Source organism: Salvelinus fontinalis, chromosome 15 (genome assembly GCF_029448725.1).
Source record: "Salvelinus fontinalis isolate EN_2023a chromosome 15, ASM2944872v1, whole genome shotgun sequence".
Classification (NCBI taxonomy): Eukaryota; Metazoa; Chordata; class Actinopteri; order Salmoniformes; family Salmonidae; genus Salvelinus; species Salvelinus fontinalis.
Window position 1 is genome coordinate 5,409,417 of NC_074679.1, and position 20,440 is coordinate 5,429,856.

The 20,440-nt window shown below is 42.7% G+C and overlaps 1 protein-coding gene across 5 annotated transcripts in view; it reads right to left on the bottom strand.

Annotated features, from left to right (window-relative positions):
* map4k5 (mitogen-activated protein kinase kinase kinase kinase 5) overlaps window positions 1–20,440 on the bottom strand; it is a 99,965-nt gene that overhangs the window by 37,661 nt on the left and 41,864 nt on the right. For 2 of the 5 annotated variants that reach the window (XM_055862516.1, XM_055862520.1), the window contains 12 exons: window positions 17,133–17,191; window positions 16,380–16,447; window positions 14,580–14,618; window positions 11,008–11,052; window positions 10,851–10,893; window positions 8,987–9,121; window positions 7,393–7,468; window positions 5,989–6,039; window positions 4,501–4,589; window positions 2,389–2,430; window positions 876–960; window positions 482–561 (listed from right to left, as the gene is read on the bottom strand). In XM_055862516.1, the coding sequence (XP_055718491.1) occupies window positions 482–561; window positions 876–960; window positions 2,389–2,430; window positions 4,501–4,589; window positions 5,989–6,039; window positions 7,393–7,468; window positions 8,987–9,121; window positions 10,851–10,893; window positions 11,008–11,052; window positions 14,580–14,618; window positions 16,380–16,447; window positions 17,133–17,191 (812 nt within the window). The remainder of the gene's footprint in view (window positions 1–481; window positions 562–875; window positions 961–2,388; window positions 2,431–4,500; window positions 4,590–5,988; window positions 6,040–7,392; window positions 7,469–8,986; window positions 9,122–10,850; window positions 10,894–11,007; window positions 11,053–14,579; window positions 14,619–16,379; window positions 16,448–17,132; window positions 17,192–20,440) is intronic. The other 3 variants (XM_055862517.1, XM_055862518.1, XM_055862519.1) reach the window with 3 other exon arrangements.

Consider the following 20,440-nt stretch of genomic DNA (forward strand, 5'->3'; position numbering starts at 1 on the left):
TCTCGTTGGTCAGCGTCGCAAAGCCGGGTACCGAGCGCCGTTTCGGCACGCAAAAAATGCCTTGTAGATCAACGACTGTCAACACAGTTACATGCAGTTAGGACACTGAAGGAGAGGACGCATCAGTTGTCACAAGAGATGAGGTCTTATCCTGAAGGTATGTAATACGAGCTAAACTTTTTAGTGAACCGGCGATTCGTAACGGTTTCAAAACAGTTTCTGACCGATGCACGCTACATTTGGATCGGTTTTGGGATACAAGTGTATCTTAAACATTAGAAATCGGGGACCGACGCGTATCGGGTGAATCATTCCTTCCCTCATATTTCCGAGTGGGTTTTATTAGTGCTGTGCCTCCCACCGTATTAAAGACTACAGACGATAATATGCGTTATCAGTTTGGTCCTATATATTTATGGTTCAACAAGACACAGTGGGTTTTATTAGTGTCAAAGCGACATGTTAACCCATGTGTTCCTACCTGTTCCATGGTGGCTTCATGAAGCTCATTCAGGTTGAGGGTGTAAATACCATCCTCTGTCCCAAATATAAGGTACTGGTCTGGAAAACAGGAGAAACATATTGAATTGTCTGTGACACATACTCCCTCTCTGTAACACGTGTGTGTACAGTAGTTTGTGTGTACGCGTGTGTGTGTACACTAGTTTGTGTGTGTGTGTGTTTGTGTACACTAGTGTGTGTGTGTGTACACTAGTGTGTGTGTGTACACTAGTGTGTGTGTGTGTGTGTGTGTGTGTGTGTGTGTGTGTGTGTGTACAGTAGTTTGTGTGTGTGTGTGTGTACAGTAGTTTGTGTGTGTGTGTGTGTACACTAGTGTGTGTGTGTGTGTGTGTACAGTAGATTGTGTGTGTTACCTTTGGTATCCGGGTGAATCCACGACGTGGCACAGTTGATTTTCAGTGGACAGCCATCAAACACTTTGGAGAAACAGGCCCCCATCTAGAGTAGTGATGACACAAATATCAACAAACCGGGGTTCAGAGAGTTCATCTCCACCCAAAGTTGGTCTGGAAGATAGTAACCAGAGACGACATTCCGACCAGAGCAACCAGACGACATTCTGACCAGATCCGACATTCTGACCAGAGCAACCAGACGACATTCTGACCAGAGACGACATTCTGACCAGAGACGACATTCTGACCAGAGACGACATTCTGACCAGAGACGACATTCTGACCAGAGCAACTAGAGACGACATTCCGACCAGAGACGACATTCCGACCAGAGACGACATTCCGACCAGAGACGACATTCCGACCAGAGACGACATTCCGACCAGAGACGACATTCTGACCAGAGTAACCAGAGACGACATTCTGACCAGAGACGACATTCCGACCAGAGACGACATTCTGACCAGAGCAACCAGAGACGACATTCCGACCAGAGACGACATTCTGACCAGAGTAACCAGAGACGACATTCTGACCAGAGACGACATTCTGACCAGAGACGACATTCTGACCAGAGACGACATTCTGACCAGAGACGACATTCTGACCAGAGACGACATTCTGACCAGAGACGACATTCTGACCAGAGCAACCAGATCCGACATTCTGACCAGAGACGACATTCTGACCAGAGACGACATTCTGACCAGAGACGACATTCTGACCAGAGACGACATTCTGACCAGAGCAACTAGAGACGACATTCCGACCAGAGCAACCAGACGACATTCCGACCAGAGCAACCAGACGACATTCCGACCAGAGCAACCAGACGACATTCCGACCAGAGCAACCAGACGACATTCCGACCAGAGCAACCAGACGACATTCCGACCAGAGCAACCAGACGACATTCCGACCAGAGCAACCAGACGACATTCCGACCAGAGTAACCAGACAACATTCCGACCAGAGTAACCAGACGACATTCCGACCAGAGTAACCAGACGACATTCTGACCAGAGACGACATTCTGACCAGAGCAACCAGAGACGACATTCCGACCAGAGTAACCAGACGACATTCTGACCAGAGACGACATTCTGACCAGAGCAACCAGAGACGACATTCTGACCAGAGACAACATATGTACATATTCCATCCCTTTACTTAGATTTGAGTGCATTAGGTAGTTGTGGAATCGTTAGATATTACTAGTTAGATACTGCTGCACTGTTGGAACTAGAAGCACAATCATTTCACTACACTCGCAATAACATCTGCTAACCATGTGTACGTGACAAATAAAATTTGATCTGATCTAGGGACGACACAAGGGTAGCGTTCCAAATGGCACCCTATTCCCTATATAGTGTTGTACTTCATAAGGCTCTGGTCAAAAGCAGTGCACTATAAAGGGAATAGGGTGCCATTTGGAACACAGCGGACTTGTCCACATGGGGTCACTCACCAGGACTTTAGGAGTGGGTGGCAGGCCGTTGATAGCTGGTTTCTGAGGAGAAACAAATAGACACACATTAGACTGGATGAAGAGTGGAGGACATACGAAGTGCCGCCGCAAAAAAAACACTATCGTTTTGATCCGAGCTGGTTTGCCAAGCACCGTTTCAAAATGTTCATCTGTTGACTTCAAGCAACCTTTTCTTGTTTTAAGCAAGTTGTGATTAAATCCATTGTGATTTAATTATGTCAATATTAGCTACAGTGGTTAGCTAGCTTGGAGGAAGTATTGAGTGGTTGTGTGCATTGCGTCGGTACACTTAGCTAGCTACCGTAGTCTACATTGCATTTGAAGTGAGACTGGTTCATGACATTTCCTGTTTTTGTTGTCACTCCTACATTTACATTGCATTACATTTTAGTCATTTAGCAGACGCTCTTATCCAGAGCGACTTACAGTAGAGTGCATACATTTTATTACATTTTTTACATTTCATTACATTTTACATACTGAGACAAGGATATCCCTACCGGCCAAACCCTCCCTAACCCGGACGACGCTATGCCAATTGTGCGTCGCCCCATGGACCTCCCGGTTGCGGCCGGCTGCGACAGAGCCTGGGCGCGAACCCAGAGACTCTGGTGGCGCAGCTAGCACTGCGATGCAGTGCCCTAGACCACTGCGCCACCCGGGAGGGTGGCGTTGGCTCCCCTACGTAGGGGCTCGTGCTCTTCGATTGAAGTTGTTGACGAGCATTGCGATACTACAAGTAGAATATGTCGGTTCGGCTCTACCGGGTCGGCACGCAGTAGGTACCGCTTATATTCTAGCAGTCAGATTTTGTGTGTGTTTAATGCTTTATAAAGCCAACTACTGTCGTTAACCTCAGCACTGTGGGGGGGGAAACCCAGTCAAGCTCTGACCCAAATGGAAACCTATTCCCTATATATCTGTCCCAAATGGAAACCTATATATATTATCTATGCATAGTCACTTTAATAACCCTACCTACATGTACATATTACCACAATTACCTCGACATCGGTGCCCCCACACATTGACTCTGTACTGGTACCCCCTGTTTATAGCCCCGCTATTGTTATTTACTGCTGACATGAGGTCAAAGGAATTGTCTGTAGATGCCAAGACAGAATTGTATCAAGGCACATATCTGGGGAAGGGTACCAACACATGTCTGCAGCATTGAAGGTCCCCAAGAACACAGTGGTCTCCATCATTCTTAAATGGAAGAAGTTTGGAACCACAAAGACTCTTCCTAGAGCTGGCCTGAACTCCTTGGCCTGAATGTCAAGCGTCACGTCTGGAGGAAACCTGGCACCATCCCTACGGTGAAGCATGGTGGTGGCAGCATCATGCTGTGGGGATGTTTTTCAGCGGCAGGGACTGGGAGACTAGTCAGGATCAAGGGAACGATGAACAAAGCAAAGTACAGAGAGATCCTTGATGAAGTCCTGAGCGCTCTGGAGCAGGTTCTCAGACTGGGGCGAAGGTTCACCTTCCAACAGGTCAACGACCCGAAGCACACAGCCAAGACAACGTAAGAGTGGGTTCGGGACAAGTCTCTATGTCCTTGAGTGGCCCAGCCAGAGCCCGGACTTCAACCTGATCGAACATCTCTGAAGAGACCTGAAAATAGCTGTGCAGCAATGCTCCCCATCCAACCTGACAGAGCTTGAGAGGATCTGCAGAGAAGAATGGGAGAAACTCCCCAAATACAGGTGTGCCAAGCGTCAAACCCAAGAAGACTCGAGGCTGTAATCGCTGATAATGAGGATACATTTAAAAAAAATCTATTTTAGAATTATGTCTGTATCGTAACAGCATGTGGAAAAAGTCAAGTGGTCGGAACACTTTCCGAAGGCAAATGTATGTTCTGAACTTGGGCGGTTTCTTCATAACTTCCATGCTACTCAAACCACTTCAAACTCAAGATGGGGGATATGGTGAGATCTGACATGAAATCTTCTAGACTGCCTATTTTGTTTGTATTAAAATAAATAAATAACTATATATGTTACCTGAGATTATATGACTGTGACATATTTCGATTGCTCTACATAGTCACAGACCAAATACAATCACATAGATAAATAGCCTCACAGGGTAGTCTTTCTTCTCCTTCCTCTGTGGTCGGCTGGGAGGAGTCTTGGGACTGTCCCCGTTCACATCTCCATCACAGTCTTCATGTTCTGGGGACAGAGACAAGTTACATGTACATTTGATATTCTAGTAATTTAGCACAGAGGTTCGGCAGGGGGTGAGTGGCAAGATAGATAGATAGATAGATAGATATAGGTCTATCTATCTATCTATCTATATATATCGCTCATCTCTATATCTATATCTCATATATATATATATACACTGCTCAAAAAAATAAAGAGAACAGTAAAATAACACATCCTAGATCTGAATTAATGAAATATTCTTATTAAATACTTTTTTCTTTACATAGTTGAATGTGCTGACAACAAAATCACACAAAAATTTGATTTCCATTCATAATGTATCAACCCATGGAGGTCTGGATTTGGAGTCACTCAAAATTAAAGTGGAAAACCACACTACAGGCTGATCCAACTTTGATGTAATGTCCTTAAAACAAGTCAAAATGAGGCTCAGTAGTGTGTGTGGCCTCCACGTGCCTGTATGACCTACCTACAACGCCTGGGCATTGTGTGGACAGGTGTCTTTTATACAGGTAATGAGTTCAAACAGGTGCAGTTAATACAGGTAATGAGTGGAGAACAGGAGGGCTTCTTAAAGAAAAACTAACAGGTCTGTGAGAGCCGGAATTCTTAATGGTTGGTAGGTGATCAAATACTTATGGCATGCAATAAAATGCAAATTAATTACTTAAAAATCATACAATGTGATTTTCTGGATTTATGTTTTACATTCCGTCTCTCACAGTTGAAGTGTACCTATGATAAAAATTACAGACCTCTACATGCTTTGTAAGTAGGAAAACCTGCAAAATCGGCAGTGTATCAAATACTTGTTCTCCCCACTGTATATATAGGTCTATCTATCTGTATATATATATATCTATCTGTATATATATCTATATCTATATATATATATATCTATATATATCTATATATATATATATCTCTTTATGCGCATTCGGTAAGAATTCAGACCTTGAATTTTCCCACATTTTGTTATGTTACAGCCATATTCTTAAATGGACCAAATTGTTTTTAATTTTTCAATCTACACACAATACCTATTTTTCTGAAAATGTATAAAAAATAACACACTATCACATAAGTATTCAGAACCTTTACTCAGTACTTTGTTGAAGCACCTTTGGCAGCGATTACAGCCTCGAGTGTTCTTGGGTATGACGCTACAAGCTTGGCACACCTGTACTTGGGAACGGTACAGGCTGGTGGATGTTGTGTGGGGGAATGTTGTCCTGGCACAGTTTAGGCTTAAGCATGGACCAACATCCCTGTGGAAGAATTCAGGCTGTTCTGGAGGCAAAGCGGGGTTCGACCCGGACACTAGATGGGTGTACCTAATAAACTGTCCAGTGAATATATCTACAGTACACTACAAGCACAGTTAGACACAACTTCTTACCTTTGGATATGTTTGAATTACTGACGAATACGTTGTTTGAATAACTGATAGCTTGGAAGAGAAGAGAGTATGCTAACCTTAATTTAACCCTTAAACGCATGGGAATTTATCTATTTGGATAGGGCTAAATATACATGCTTTTCTTACAGAAGAAATATGAAATGCAAGGTATCAATTAAAAGAAAACAGTTTGGAGATTATGGGAAAATTATTTTACTAATCTGACACCCTTGATTTTATGTGCATTTAAACTTTTACAGTACAGTAAATTTACTGTACATTTACAGTAATTTTACAGTATTTTTACTGTATTTTTTGCCGCATTTGTTGATAATTAAATCTGACAACAACTCTCGATACATTGGGTAACATGAGACTATTCATGGTTAATTTGGGGTAGGTGCAACATAAGACAAACTAAAGACAAGTGAGAGGTCTAACTGGCGTCTCCAAGTGGCCACACACACACACACACACACACACACACACACACACACACACACACACACACCTCTCCAAAAAGCGTGCACAGTTCCATCGTAATTTCAATACACTTTTATGACGTCATCTATAAAAAAGGTGCTATTTTAAGCTCTCCTAGCTTCGCTTTTGAGCAACTAGAGCAAGCAGACTCGTAGTTGTTTTGAACACAGCCCTGCATCCCTGCCAACAGTTACTGTTGTTGTTTATGCATTCCAAACTCTGCCCATTATAAATCACTATCTGGGTCTGGTGGGCATCATTTCAAAGCGTATTCTATTGCCAACATGATTTGCTAAGTTACAAAAATACGATCTTACAGTTTTAGGCTTTCAACAAGGCTAATTCAGAGAAACAGATCTTAAAAATTTAGGTGAGCGTAGAATAGAACCACGAGAGCATTGGGATGCTTTTGTTCCCTGACGAATTTCTTCACACTATCACAAAACAGGCTCATTTCTATTCAGAATGACCCAGGGTCCGCCCCCGTGTCATCTTGTAGGTGTACATCAAGCAGTGATAATACACTTTGACATTATATGACATAAGTTTAACGATATGGATGAATGTGAAGTGCACATTTGGCGTGCTTGTATGACGTCAAAACGGTATTTATTATAATCCTCAACGTCTCATCTTTCAGAATACATCGAGAGTCCTCTTTAATTTATAGCATTTCCACCTCACTCAGAAAAAAAAAAAAAAGTTGGCCAATTAGTGGGAGTGCGGCGACGAAGTCCACAACGCCCGTCAGTCAAAACCCATACAGCGCTGTGAAGCGGAGACCTCTCTGAAGTCACGTTATAGCACACACACTGTACAGCCACTGCGTTTCCAATTCACGCGTCTATTAGTACAACAAAAATCTGCCATTTTCAACCTGTACACGGGTACGGGTGTAAAGATCTGTGTGTTTTAACTCACCAGGGTCCGAGGCTGTGGACAGTATACCAGGACTACTAACGCTGGCTGACAGGTAGTCAGGAGAGGGGTGCTCCACCTAACAATTACAATAGCTTTAATTAACTCAAATTTGTGTAGCATTGTAGGCAACACAACATCATTGAAACACAGAATATCATGTACAGTGCATTCGGGAAAGTATTCAGACCCCTTGACTTATTCCACATTTTGTTACGTTACAGCCTTATTCTAAAATGGATTAAATACCCCCAAAAAATCCTCAATCAACACACAATAAGGATAAGGATAATAAGGATTTTTTAAATTCAAATTTTACCAAAACTATTACAAACAAAAAACAGAAATACCTTATTTACATAAGTATTCAGGCCCTTTGCTATGAGACTCGAAACTGAGTTCAGGTGCATCCTGTTTCCATTGATCATCCTTGAGATGTTTCTACAACTTGATTGGAGTCCACCTGTGGTAAATTCAATTGATTGGACATGATTTGGAAAGGCACACACCTGTCTATTTAAAGGTCCCACAGTTGACCGTGCATATCAGAGCAAAAACTAAGCCATGAGGTCGAAGGTATTGTCTGTAGAGCTCCGAGACAGGATTGTGCCGGCGCACAGATCTGGAGAAAGGTACCAAAACATTTCTACAGCATTGAAGGTTCTCAAGAACACAGTGGCCTTCATCATTCTGAAATGGAAGAAGTTTGGAACCACCAAGACTCTTCCTAGAGCTGGCCGCCCGACAAACTGAGCAATCGTGGGAGAAGGGCCTTGGTCAGGGAGGTGACCAAGAACCCGACGGTCACTCTGACAGAGCTCCAGAGTTCTTCTGAGGAGAAGGTTGTCCTTCTGGAAGGTTGTCCCATCTCCGCTGGAAACCACCAATCAGGCCATTATGGTAGAGTGGCCAGACAGAAGCCACTCCTCACTAAAAAAGACACATGACAGCCAGCTTGGAGTTTGCTAAAAGGCACCTAAAGATTCTCTGGTCTGATGAAACCAAGACTTAACTATTTGGCCTGACTGCCAAGCATCACGTCCGGAGGAAACCTGGCACCATCCCTACGGTGAGGCATGGTGGTGGTAGCATCATGCTGTGGGGATGTTTTTCAGCGTCAGAGACTGGGAGACAGGATTGAGGGAAAGATGATCGGAGAAGAGTACAGAGAGATTCGGAAAGTAGCTGTACGGCGATGCCCCCCATCCAACCTGACAGAGCTTGATAGGCTCTGGAGAGAAGATTAAGGGATAAACTCCCCAAATACAGGTGTGCCAAGCTTGTAGCGTCATACCCAATAAGATTCGAGGCTATTAATCACTCACAAAGGTGCTTCGACAAAGTACTGAGTAAAGGGTCGGAATACTTATGTAAATGTGTTTTTTTTAATACATTTGCAAAAAAATCTTTATTTCTTTTTTTTTGCTTTGTCATTACGGGGTAGTGTGTGTAGATTGATGAGGGGAAAAAAACAAATCAATTTTAGAATAAGTCTAACGTAGCAAAATATGGAAAAAAATAAAGGGGCCTGAATACTTTCCAAATGCACTGTATTGTCAACCAGTGTAATAGAAAAAGCCATCAAACAAACACATACCTTGTTGCCCTGCTCTGGGGTGCTCAGTCTCCGGGGGACCAGGCCTGGGCTGCTCTCTGAGCCCGGAAACCTCCTCACTGTCAGACACCTCTCATCACTCAGACCTAGCTCATCTGACAAACTGTTCAGATGAGGCTGGGGAGGTGAGAAGTGGAGAGAGAGGAAGACAGGAGAGGGAGAATAGAGGAAGTAGTATGTGATGAAACCCCAATATGAAACCCCAGTGCATAATGAAACCCCAGTATATATTGAAACCCCAGTGCATAATGAAACCCCAGTGCATAATGAAACCCCAGTATATATTGAAACCCCAGTATATATTGAAACCCCAGTATATATTGAAACCCCAGTATATAATGAAACCCCAGTGCATAATGAAACCCCAGTGCATAATGAAACCCCAGTGCATAATGAAACCCCAGTGCATAATGAAACCCCAGTATATATTGAAACCCCAGTGCATAATGAAACCCCAGTGCATAATGAAACCCCAGTATATATTGAAACCCCAGTACATATTGAAACCCCAGTGCATATTGAAACCCCAGTATATATTGAAACCCCAGTATATAATGAAACCCCAGTGCATATTGAAACCCCAGTATATGTAGAAACCCCAGTATATGTAGAAACCCCAGTATATGTAGAAACCCCAGTATATGTAGAAACCCCAGTATATGTAGAAACCCCAGTATATATTGAAACCCCAGTACATATTGAAAACCCCAGTATATGTAGAAACCCCAGTATATGTAGAAACCCCAGTATATATTGAAACCCCAGTATATATTGAAACCCCAGTACATATTGAAAACCCCAGTATATGTAGAAACCCCAGTACATATTGAAACCCCAGTGCATATTGAAACCCCAGTATATATTGAAACCCCAGTACATATTGAAAACCCCAGTATATGTAGAAACCCCAGTACATATTGAAACCCCAGTATATATTGAAAACCCCAGTATATGTAGAAACCCCAGTATATGTAGAAACCCCAGTATATATTGAAACCCCAGTATATATTGAAAACCCCAGTATATGTAGAAACCGCAGTACATATTGAAACCCCAGTATATATTGAAACCCCAGTACATATTGAAAACCCCAGTATATGTAGAAACCCCAGTACATATTGAAACCCCAGTATATGTAGAAACCCCAGTATATGTAGAAACCCCAGTATATGTAGAAACCCCAGTGCATATTGAAACCCCAGTATATAATGAAACCCCAGTATATAATGAAACCCCAGTATATATTGAAACCCCAGTATATATTGAAACCCCAGTATATATTGAAACCCCAGTATATGTAGAAACCCCAGTGCATATTGAAACCCCAGTATATAATGAAACCCCAGTATATATTGAAACCCCAGTACATAATGAAACCCCAGTACATATTGAAACACCAGTATATGTAGAAACCCCAGTATATGTAGAAACCCCAGTGCATATTGAAACCCCAGTATATAATGAAACCCCAGTATATAATGAAACCCCAGTATATATTGAAACCCCAGTATATGTAGAAACCCCAGTGCATATTGAAACCCCAGTATATAATGAAACCCCAGTATATATTGAAACCCCAGTACATAATGAAACCCCAGTACATATTGAAACCCCAGTACATATTGAAACCCCAGTACATATTGAAACCCCAGTACATATTGAAACCCCAGTACATATTGAAACCCCAGTATATATTGAAACCCCAGTATATATTGAAACCCCAGTATGAAACCCCAGTACATATTGAAACCCCAGTATATATTGAAACCCCAGTATATATTGAAACCCCAGTATGAAACCCCAGTATATATTGAAACCCCAGTATATGCAGTGAATAAGGATTTACCTTTGGAGGTAGAGGTGGTGGGATTCCATGCTTGAGGGTTGACCTAGAATTGGAGAAGACCAGACAGTCAGGCAGGGTGTGTGTATGTGTGTGTGTGTGTGTGTGTGTGTGTGTGTGTGTGCGAGTACGCATACTCGTGTATGTTGGCAGCACTTACAGCTCCACGTCTTCAAAGGCGTCCTCCAGATGGGCCATATGTCCCCTGGGGCAAGACAGAGAGAATGACAGATCAGAGGGAGGAGGAGAGAACAGAGAGGGGGAGGAACAGGGAGGTCAGAGAGGGGGAGGAACAGGGAGGTCAGAGAGGGGAGGAACAGGGAGGTCAGAGAGGGGGAGGAACAGGGAGAGGAACAGGGAGGTCAGAGAGGGGGAGGAACAGGGAGAGGAACAGGGAGGTCAGAGAGGGGGAGGAACAGGGAGGTCAGAGAGGGGAGGAACAGGGAGGTCAGAGAGGGGGAGGAACAGGGAGGTCAGAGAGGGGGAGGAACAGGGAGGTCAGAGAGGTGAGGAACAGGGAGGTCAGAGGGGAGGAGGAACGCTAACCATACACAGGGAAAAATGTAACTTGACGTGAGAATGTGCTTAGCTTTCCGCAAACTTTAGACCATGCGTACGCACAGTTTGTAGTGGTTGAAGTATTGCATTGCAGCAGGAAGTAGACTAGTATTTTGTAGTGGTTGAAGTATTGCATTGCAGCAGGAAGTAGACTAGTATTTTGTAGTGGTTGAAGTATTGCTTTGCAGCAGGAAGTAGACTTATTTTATGCAATTAGGTATATGACAAGCTAATTCATAAAAACAAACAGGTAATAACTAGATGCACAAATTTTTTATAGATATTTTCACCTTTATTTTGACAGGGATTGACGCTGAGGCCAAGGTCTCTTTTCCATTTGCTGTTAGTGTTTTTTTATTTTTTTTATTTTATCTTTGCATTCTAAACTAGTTAGATATAGGCATCTATTTCTCATTTCATTTCCATGATCATTGCAGAATAAATTCTTCATCTTTTCGGATAGTGATGGTTTCATACTGGTGAAGTAGCCTACAGGCATAGAACGTGCCACCTCTCATTTAATTGGACCCACTTTACAGTAGTAAATAGATCAACTACTTCAAGTAGTTTTGCTTTATGCGAATGTCTCAAGTAAACAATATTTAATTTTAGAAACATAATAAATTCCTAATCTTTTCTGGCCATGTTGGATTCATATTTCCAAAGAAGCGTTAACCTACTACAATTTACCATGTGCATCATTTAAACTGGGTCTATTAGATCGGCTACTAGTTCAAGTATTTTGTGACTCTGAAAGGTCGCGCGGTTTATAACACAGTAGAATTTAACAGATGAACAGACAGTTGATCTTGTGTGTAGGCTACCACTAACTAGTTTACATATTGTTCTCAGTGTGTAGGCTACTACTGTAACTAGTTTACATATTGGTTCTAAGTGTGTAGGCTACTACTGTAACTAGTTTACATATTGGTTCTCAGTGTGTAGGCTACCACTAACTAGTTTACATATTGGTTCTCAGTGTGTAGGCTACTACTGTAACTAGTTTACATATTGGTTCTAAGTGTGTAGGCTACTACTGTAACTAGTTTACATATTGGTTCTCAGTGTGTAGGCTACCACTAACTAGTTTACATATTGGTTCTAAGTGTGTAGGCTACTACTGTAACTAGTTTACATATTGGTTCTCAGTGTGTAGGCTACTACTGTAACTAGTTTACATATTGGTTCTCAGTGTGTAGGCTACCACTAACTAGTTTACATATTGGTTCTAAGTGTGTAGGCTACTACTGTAACTAGTTTACATATTGGTTCTAAGTGTGTAGGCTACTACTGTAACTAGTTTACATATTGGTTCTAAGTGTGTAGGCTACTACTGTAACTAGTTTACATATTGGTTCTCAGTGTGTAGGCTACTACTGTAACTAGTTTACATATTGGTTCTCAGTGTGTAGGCTACTACTGTAACTAGTTTACATATTGGTTCTCAGTGTGTAGGCTACTACTGTAACTAGTTTACATATTGGTTCTCAGTGTGTAGGCTACTACTGTAACTAGTTTACATATTGGTTCTCAGTGTGTAGGCTACTACTGTAACTAGTTTACATATTGGTTCTAAGTGTGTAGGCTACTACTGTAACTAGTTTACATCCTGTTGGTTCTAACTGTGTAGGCTACTACTGTAACTAGTTTACATATTGGTTCTCAGTGTGTAGGCTACTACTGTAACTAGTTTACATATTGGTTCTCAGTGTGTAGGCTACTACTGTAACTTGTTTACATCCTGTTGGTTCTCAGTGTGTAGGCTACCACTGTAACTAGTTTACATATTGGTTCTCAGTGTGTAGGCTACCACTGTAACTAGTTTACATATTGGTTCTAACTGTGTAGGCTACCACTGTAACTAGTTTACATATTGGTTCTCAGTGTGTAGGCTACCACTGTAACTAGTTTACATATTGGTTCTAACTGTGTAGGCTACCACTGTAACTAGTTTACATATTGGTTCTCAGTGTGTAGGCTACCACTGTAACTAGTTTACATCCTGTTGGTTCTCAGTGTGTAGGCTACCACTGTAACTAGTTTACATATTGGTTCTCAGTGTGTAGGCTACTACTGTAACTAGTTTACATATTGGTTCTCAGTGTGTAGGCTACTACTGTAACTAGTTTACATCCTGTTGGTTCTCAGTGTGTAGGCTACTACTGTAACTAGTTTACATCCTGTTGGTTCTCAGTGTGTAGGCTACCACTGTAACTAGTTTACATATTGGTTCTCAGTGTGTAGCCTACTACTGTAACTAGTTTACATCCTGTTGGTTCTCAGTGTGTAGGCTACCACTGTAACTAGTTTACATATTGGTTCTCAGTGTGTAGGCTACTACTGTAACTAGTTTACATCCTGTTGGTTCTCAGTGTGTAGGCTACCACTGTAACTAGTTTACATATTGGTTCTCAGTGTGTAGCCTACTACTGTAACTAGTTTACATCCTGTTGGTTCTCAGTGTGTAGGCTACTACTGTAACTAGTTTACATATTGGTTCTAACTGTGTAGGCTACCACTGTAACTAGTTTACATATTGGTTCTCAGTGTGTAGGCTACTACTGTAACTAGTTTACATCCTGTTGGTTCTCAGTGTGTAGGCTACTACTGTAACTAGTTTACATATTGGTTCTCAGTGTGTAGGCTACCACTGTTACTAGTTTACATATTGGTTCTCAGTGTGTAGGCTACTACTGTAACTAGTTTAACATTCTGTTGAGTAGACAGACAAGACAATGTTTCAGAACTCGCGGGCGGGTGCAGCATATTTAGGTTGGTGGAAAAAGTTACCCAAAAACATTGTTGAATTGAAACGATTGGGTTTACAGGTCCACAACAGACTGGTTGGTTCTACAGCTACGTTTAGAGCACGGCAGGGCATCAGGATGGGTATCAACGGAGCAGGGTGGCACACAGCCAGGCCACAGCACAGCAGCTGCCTTTAACACCATCGGCCAGGCTGCCATCACAACAGATAATGGAGTGGAGTGGGTCAATGGCATCCTACCACAGGACACTCAAGTAGCCTCCCCATTAAGCACCCTATTCCCTATATAGTGCACTACTTTTGACCGGGGCCTATTGGGTTCATACTGGCTCTGGTCAAAAGTAGTGCACTAAATAGGGAATAGGGTGCCATCGGGGAAAACATACACAGGGTGTTGTTAGTGTTACCGTTGGAACAACTCGTCCTCAACGCTTTTCAGAAGGCTCCTTTGGAAGGACAGGCGAAGAAGAGAGCAACAGAAAGAAAGGAAAGAAGAAGAAACAAAAGGACAGTCAAAGCACATGGACGAACAAGGACGTTGCTCGTACACAACGAGGTACAACACCGATCAACACGCCAGACTACACGGGGACAGGTGGGCGTGTAGGGTCAACGGTCATGCTTTGAGAAGAGAACAGGGAAGCTAGCTCCACACAAACTGAGGTGATTTGAAAACAGGTTAGTCCAGGGGTGTCAAATTCATTCCATGAAGGTATCTAGTGTGTATTTTGGTCATTTCTTTTCAATTTGGGTACAATTAAGATCTAGATAACAAGGTGAGTGGGACTAATCAGTGACCTGGGCCTGTATTCATAAAGCCTTTCAGTGTAAGAGTGCTGATCTAGGATCAGGTCCCACGCTGTCCATATAATCTCATTCATTATGATCTAGGATCAGGTCCCACGCTGTCCATATAATCTCACTCATTATGATCTAGGATCAGGTCCCACGCTGTCCATATAATCTCATTCATTATGATCTAGGATCAGGTCCCACGCTGTCCATATAATCTCACTCATTATGATCTACGATCAGGTCCCACGCTGTCCATATAATCTCATTCATTATGATCTAGGATCAGGTCCCACGCTGTCCATATAATCTCATTCATTATGATCTAGGCTCAGGTCCCACGCTGTCCATATAATCTCATTCATTATGATCTAGGCTCAGGTCCCACGCTGTCCATATAATCTCATTCATTATGATCTAGGATCAGGTCCCACGCTGTCCATATAATCTCATTCATTGTGATCTAAAGGGGAAAACTGGTCCTAGATGAGCACTATTACTGTAAGAAGCTGTTTGGATACAGGCCCTGATCAATCAAGTACAAGGGAGAAGTAAAGACATGCAGCCCCTTGACCCTCCATGGAACGGATCCCTGTAGTGTGTGGAACGGATCCCTGTAGTGTGTGGAACGGATCCCTGTAGTGTGTGGAACGGATCCCTGTAGTGTGTGGAACGGATCCCTGTAGTGTGTGGAACGGATCCCTGTAGTGTGTGGGCTTGTCTCACAGCCAGGGGAAGTAGGGAGGTTTCACAAAATGATTCACACAACAAAACTCAGTAAAAGTTCAAAACCTACTCAACACCTATAAAAAGACAAAACAGAAAAATAGAAAGCTTGAGCAGTGTAGATTGTTTACAGAGGAATTGATTACTAAAGGTATCGATTACTAAAAGGTATCGATTACTAAAAGGTATTGATTACTAAAGGTATTGATTACTAAAGGTATTGATTACTAAAAGGTATTGATTACTAAAGGTATTGATTACTAAAGGTATTGATTACTAAAGGTATTGATTACTAAAGGTATTGATTACTAAAGGTATTGATTACTAAAGGTATTGATTACTAATGCCAGGGCTCTCGCGCTGTCCTGTGTACCTATGGTCTAATAGAGAGGAACCATCCCACTCTCTTTAAAAAGAGCCAAAACTAGCCAAAAATGTAATGGGTCCGCATTAAAAAATATATACATATTACCTCTTTTTTGGTTTATCTAGCTTTATTTGACATATTTTTAAGTGCGGAGGAAGCCATTCCAGTTCTGCTTAACCACGGTGGTATTCAGTAGTCCCACGGCAGACTCGCATTGGACCAGAAAAGACGAGACAGGAGACAGCCCAGCCAGCTAAAAAAAAACAAAAGCCTGGAGCCATAACGGAGGCGTTCCCATGACGACGGTTACCACGGTTCTTACCTGGTCGTGATGCCTCCCTCTGCGAATGGGCTCCAGGGGGAGGGGAAGTCACTCTGTTTAGTCACATCCTAACAAACAAGACAGTTAGTTCCATAACACCAGGGCAGTGTAGAAAATGGCACCCTATATAGTAGTGAATTACCTTTGACAAAGGCTCTTGTACATAAAACGGACGTTAGTGAAATGCTTACATACAAGCCCTTCACCAACAAAGCAGTTAAGAAAAGTACAACAATAAAAAAATTAAAAACAGTAAGAAATAATTAAAGAGCAGCAGCAAAATAACAATAACGAGACTATATACAGGGGGTACCGGTACAGAGTCAATGTGGAGACTACATACAGGGGGTACCGGTACAGAGTCAATGTGGAGGCTATATACAGGGTGTTACGGTACAGAGTCAATGTGGAGGCTATATACAGGGGGTACCGGTACAGAGTCAATGTGGAGGCTATATACAGGGGGTACCGGTACAGAGTCAATGTGGAGGCTATATACAGGGGGTACCGGGACAGAGTCAATGCAGGCTGTGTCTGAAATGGCACCCCATACCCTAGTCAAAGGAACTTCCACTATAGGGGGCCATTTTGGACGCACTCCTTTTATTTGAGGGAATTTACAAATCACTTCCCGACCAACGTATGAGAGAAATACAGCTGATAAACAGTACGGGAAAGAGATGTAAAATGTTTGTTTTTTTTAAATCACAAATAACCAATGAAATTGCTTTCTGTAATATTAAATACATTCACCATTTCAGTGTGAGCCTCCGTTTCCTTCCTCAGCGGAGGTTCAAACTTCACCTTATCAACTGTGGAGGAGAGAAGAAGACTTGAAGTGGCATTGAGACATTACACACTTCAGTCAGTAGGGGGAGACAGATCCCAACACTCCCAACCATCACAACAAACCATACCAGTATCCTTAATGCATCAACACTGAGTAAACCCTTTAATAAGACACCGACTGATCTTAGACCAGTTTCGCATTTCTCCAACTAATGGTTGTGGTTTAGGTTGTGGTGAGGGGAAACTCATCCTAGATCTGTACATAGGGGAAACTTCAAACCAGAGCCATCAAACACAAAAAGGGCAGGCCAGGCTCTCTCCGTTAATTAGGATCGCACATTCAGGCACTATGTGAGTCTCAAAATGGCACCCGATAGAGTGCATCACTTTTAACCAAGGTTCTCTGGTGGAATAAAGATCCATTTTTGGGACATGCCTTGTTCGACCGCTTCCTCCCTTCCCAAAGCTTTCCCCATACCTCAGTCATGTCAGTGATTATTTCAAGGAAGGACGTGGTCTTTGAACAGGGCTTTAGTTCTCCGACGGCAACATGATGAAAGAAGGTTTAGTTAATGAAGGTTAACGCTTTGATCCTCGGTACTGTCGGACAGAGCCAGGTGGTACCCGCTGGTACCACTACGGCCGGATGTGATACAGCCTGGATTCGAACCAGGGACTGTAATGACGCCCCTTGCGCCACTCGGGAGCCCCATATGTCTCTGGTCTAAAGTAGTGCACTGTGTAGGGAATAGTGAGTCATCTGAGAGACATCCAGTGTCTGTCATAATCACTTTATCATTGGTTGCATTGCATTCTGGTTCTAAAATTGCAAAAATCTCCTCTATGCCCAATGGGAAAATGTTTAGAATTACATCAAACATGCTTCAAAAAACAGAAACATTTTCTCTTACGTCACACGGCAAAATGAGGAGAATTGCAGGAAATTCACTCTAAAACAACAAAAAATGTACTCGCAACAAAAGGTTAGGGCCGACTTGACTGCATGTGTGGGTATGCAGACCCGCGAGCCACTGCGGCCCTTCCTGATGAGTTCAGATTGTGGCCCCTACCCCCCACTCTATATTATCAGAGCATCAGGCATTATCACCTGTAGTCCCACTGATGCTGCATAGTGGCTATACGTAAAGGGAAACGGGGATACCTAGTCAGTTGTACAACTGAATGCATTCAACTGTAATGTGTCTTCCGCATTTAACCCAACCCCTCTGAATCAGAGAGGTGCGGGGGGCTGCCATAATCGACATCCAAGTCTTCAGCGCCCGGGGAACAGTGGGTTAACTGCTTTGCTCAGGGGCAGGACAGATTTTTACCTTGTCAGCTAAATGAATAGGCTGAAGCATTGTCCATCTGCATTAACCCCATTGGACACAACATCCTGATTGTTATTATTAATAACAATTTAAATTTAAGTCGCCCCGTCGCCCCCCGTAAGGCGCCCCCCGTAAGGCGCCCTGTTGCCTGGGCTCTGTTGCCCCTTAAAAAGCCCGGTTGCACCTAAACCAAGCTTGAAACTCTGGTTGTAAAGATGCATTTGTAAAACAATTAGACAATTACAGTAGAGAAATACTGTAAACGTGGCAGCAGTGGAAAGTTGGGATGCCAGTCTTATTTTATTTTAACAATAGGCCACAACTGCTTTCAAAAGGGTTTTTACCGCGATTGCATTTAGTATTGTTGTGCATCGACTGCTTGTCAGAATACGTTTGTCTCTCTATGGCTCTCGCAACTTGAACGCACCTCGAGAGGAATATGTATTTTGCACAGAACCAGTGGTGGGAAAAGTACTACATTCTCATACTTGAGTTAAAGTAAAGATCGCTTTAATAGAAAATTACTCAAGTGAAAGTGAAAGTCACCCAGTAAAATACTACTTGAGTAAAAGTCTAAAAGTATTTGGTTTTAAATATACTTAAGTATCAAAAGTAAAAGTCATTTCAAATTCATTATATTAAAGATATACTTCTCCTTAATGCAACCGCTGTGTCAGATTTCAGAAAAACTTAACGGAAAAAGCACACCATGCAATAATATGAGTACAGCGCCCTGAGACCAAACAAGCTATGAAGATATCCGCCATGTTGTGGAGTCAACAGAAGTCAGAAATAGTATTATAAATATTCACTTACCTTTGATGATCTTCATTAGAATGCACTCCCAGGAATCCCAGTTCAACAATAAATGTTTGTTTTGTTCGATAACGTCCATAATTTATGTCCAAATACCTCCTTTTTGTTCACGCGTTTAGTCACAAAATCCAAATTGGTCAGACAAAGTCAAAAAATTCCATTACAGTTCGTATAAACATGTCAAACGATGTATAGAATCAATCTTTAGGATGTTTTTAACATAAATCCTCAATAATGTTTCAACCGGAGAATTCCTTTGTCTGTAGAAATGCGATGGAACGCAGGTCGCTCTCACGGGAGTGCGCGTGATCAGCTCATGCCAGACACCTGATTCAAAGAGCTCTCCTTCCCTCATTCCCCACAGTAGAAGCATCAAACAAGGTTCTAAAGACTGTTGACATCTAGTGGAAGCCTTGGGAAGTGCAATCTGACCCCAAAGACACTGTATATTGTATTGGCAAACCTACAAACCTCAGATTTCCCACTTCCGGGGTGAATTCTTCTCAGGTTTTTGCCTGCCATTTGAGTTCTGTTATACTCACAGACATCATTCAAACAGTTTTATAAACTTCAGAGTGTTTAATATTCAAATATACTAATAATATGCATATCTTAGCTTTTGAGACTGAATAGCAGGCAGTTTACTCTGGGCACCTTATTCATCCAAGCTACTCAATACTGCCCCCAGCCATTAAGCAAACCAGACCACCGTTTTCTTGTTATGTTAATGTAGGAGGAGAGGACCAGAGGAGGAGGAGAGGACCAGAGAAGGAGAAGAGGACCGGAGAAGGAGAAGAGGACCGGAGAAGGAGGAGGAGGAGGTCCAGAGGAGGAGGAGATGACCAGAGGAGGAGGAGGAGGAGGAGAACCAGAGGAGGAGGTCCAGAGGAGGAGGATGAGGAGGAGAGGACCAGAGGAGGAGGTCCAGAGGAGGAGGAGGAGAGGACCAGAGGAGGAGGTCCAGAAGAGGACCAGAGGAGAGGACCAGAGGACAAGAAGAGGACCAGAGGAGGAGGAGAGGACCAGAGGAGGAGGAGGAGGAGAGGACCAGAGGAGGAGGAGGAGAGGACCAGAGGAGGAGGACGAGAGGACCAGGTGAGGAAGAGTGGACCAGAGGAGGAAAGG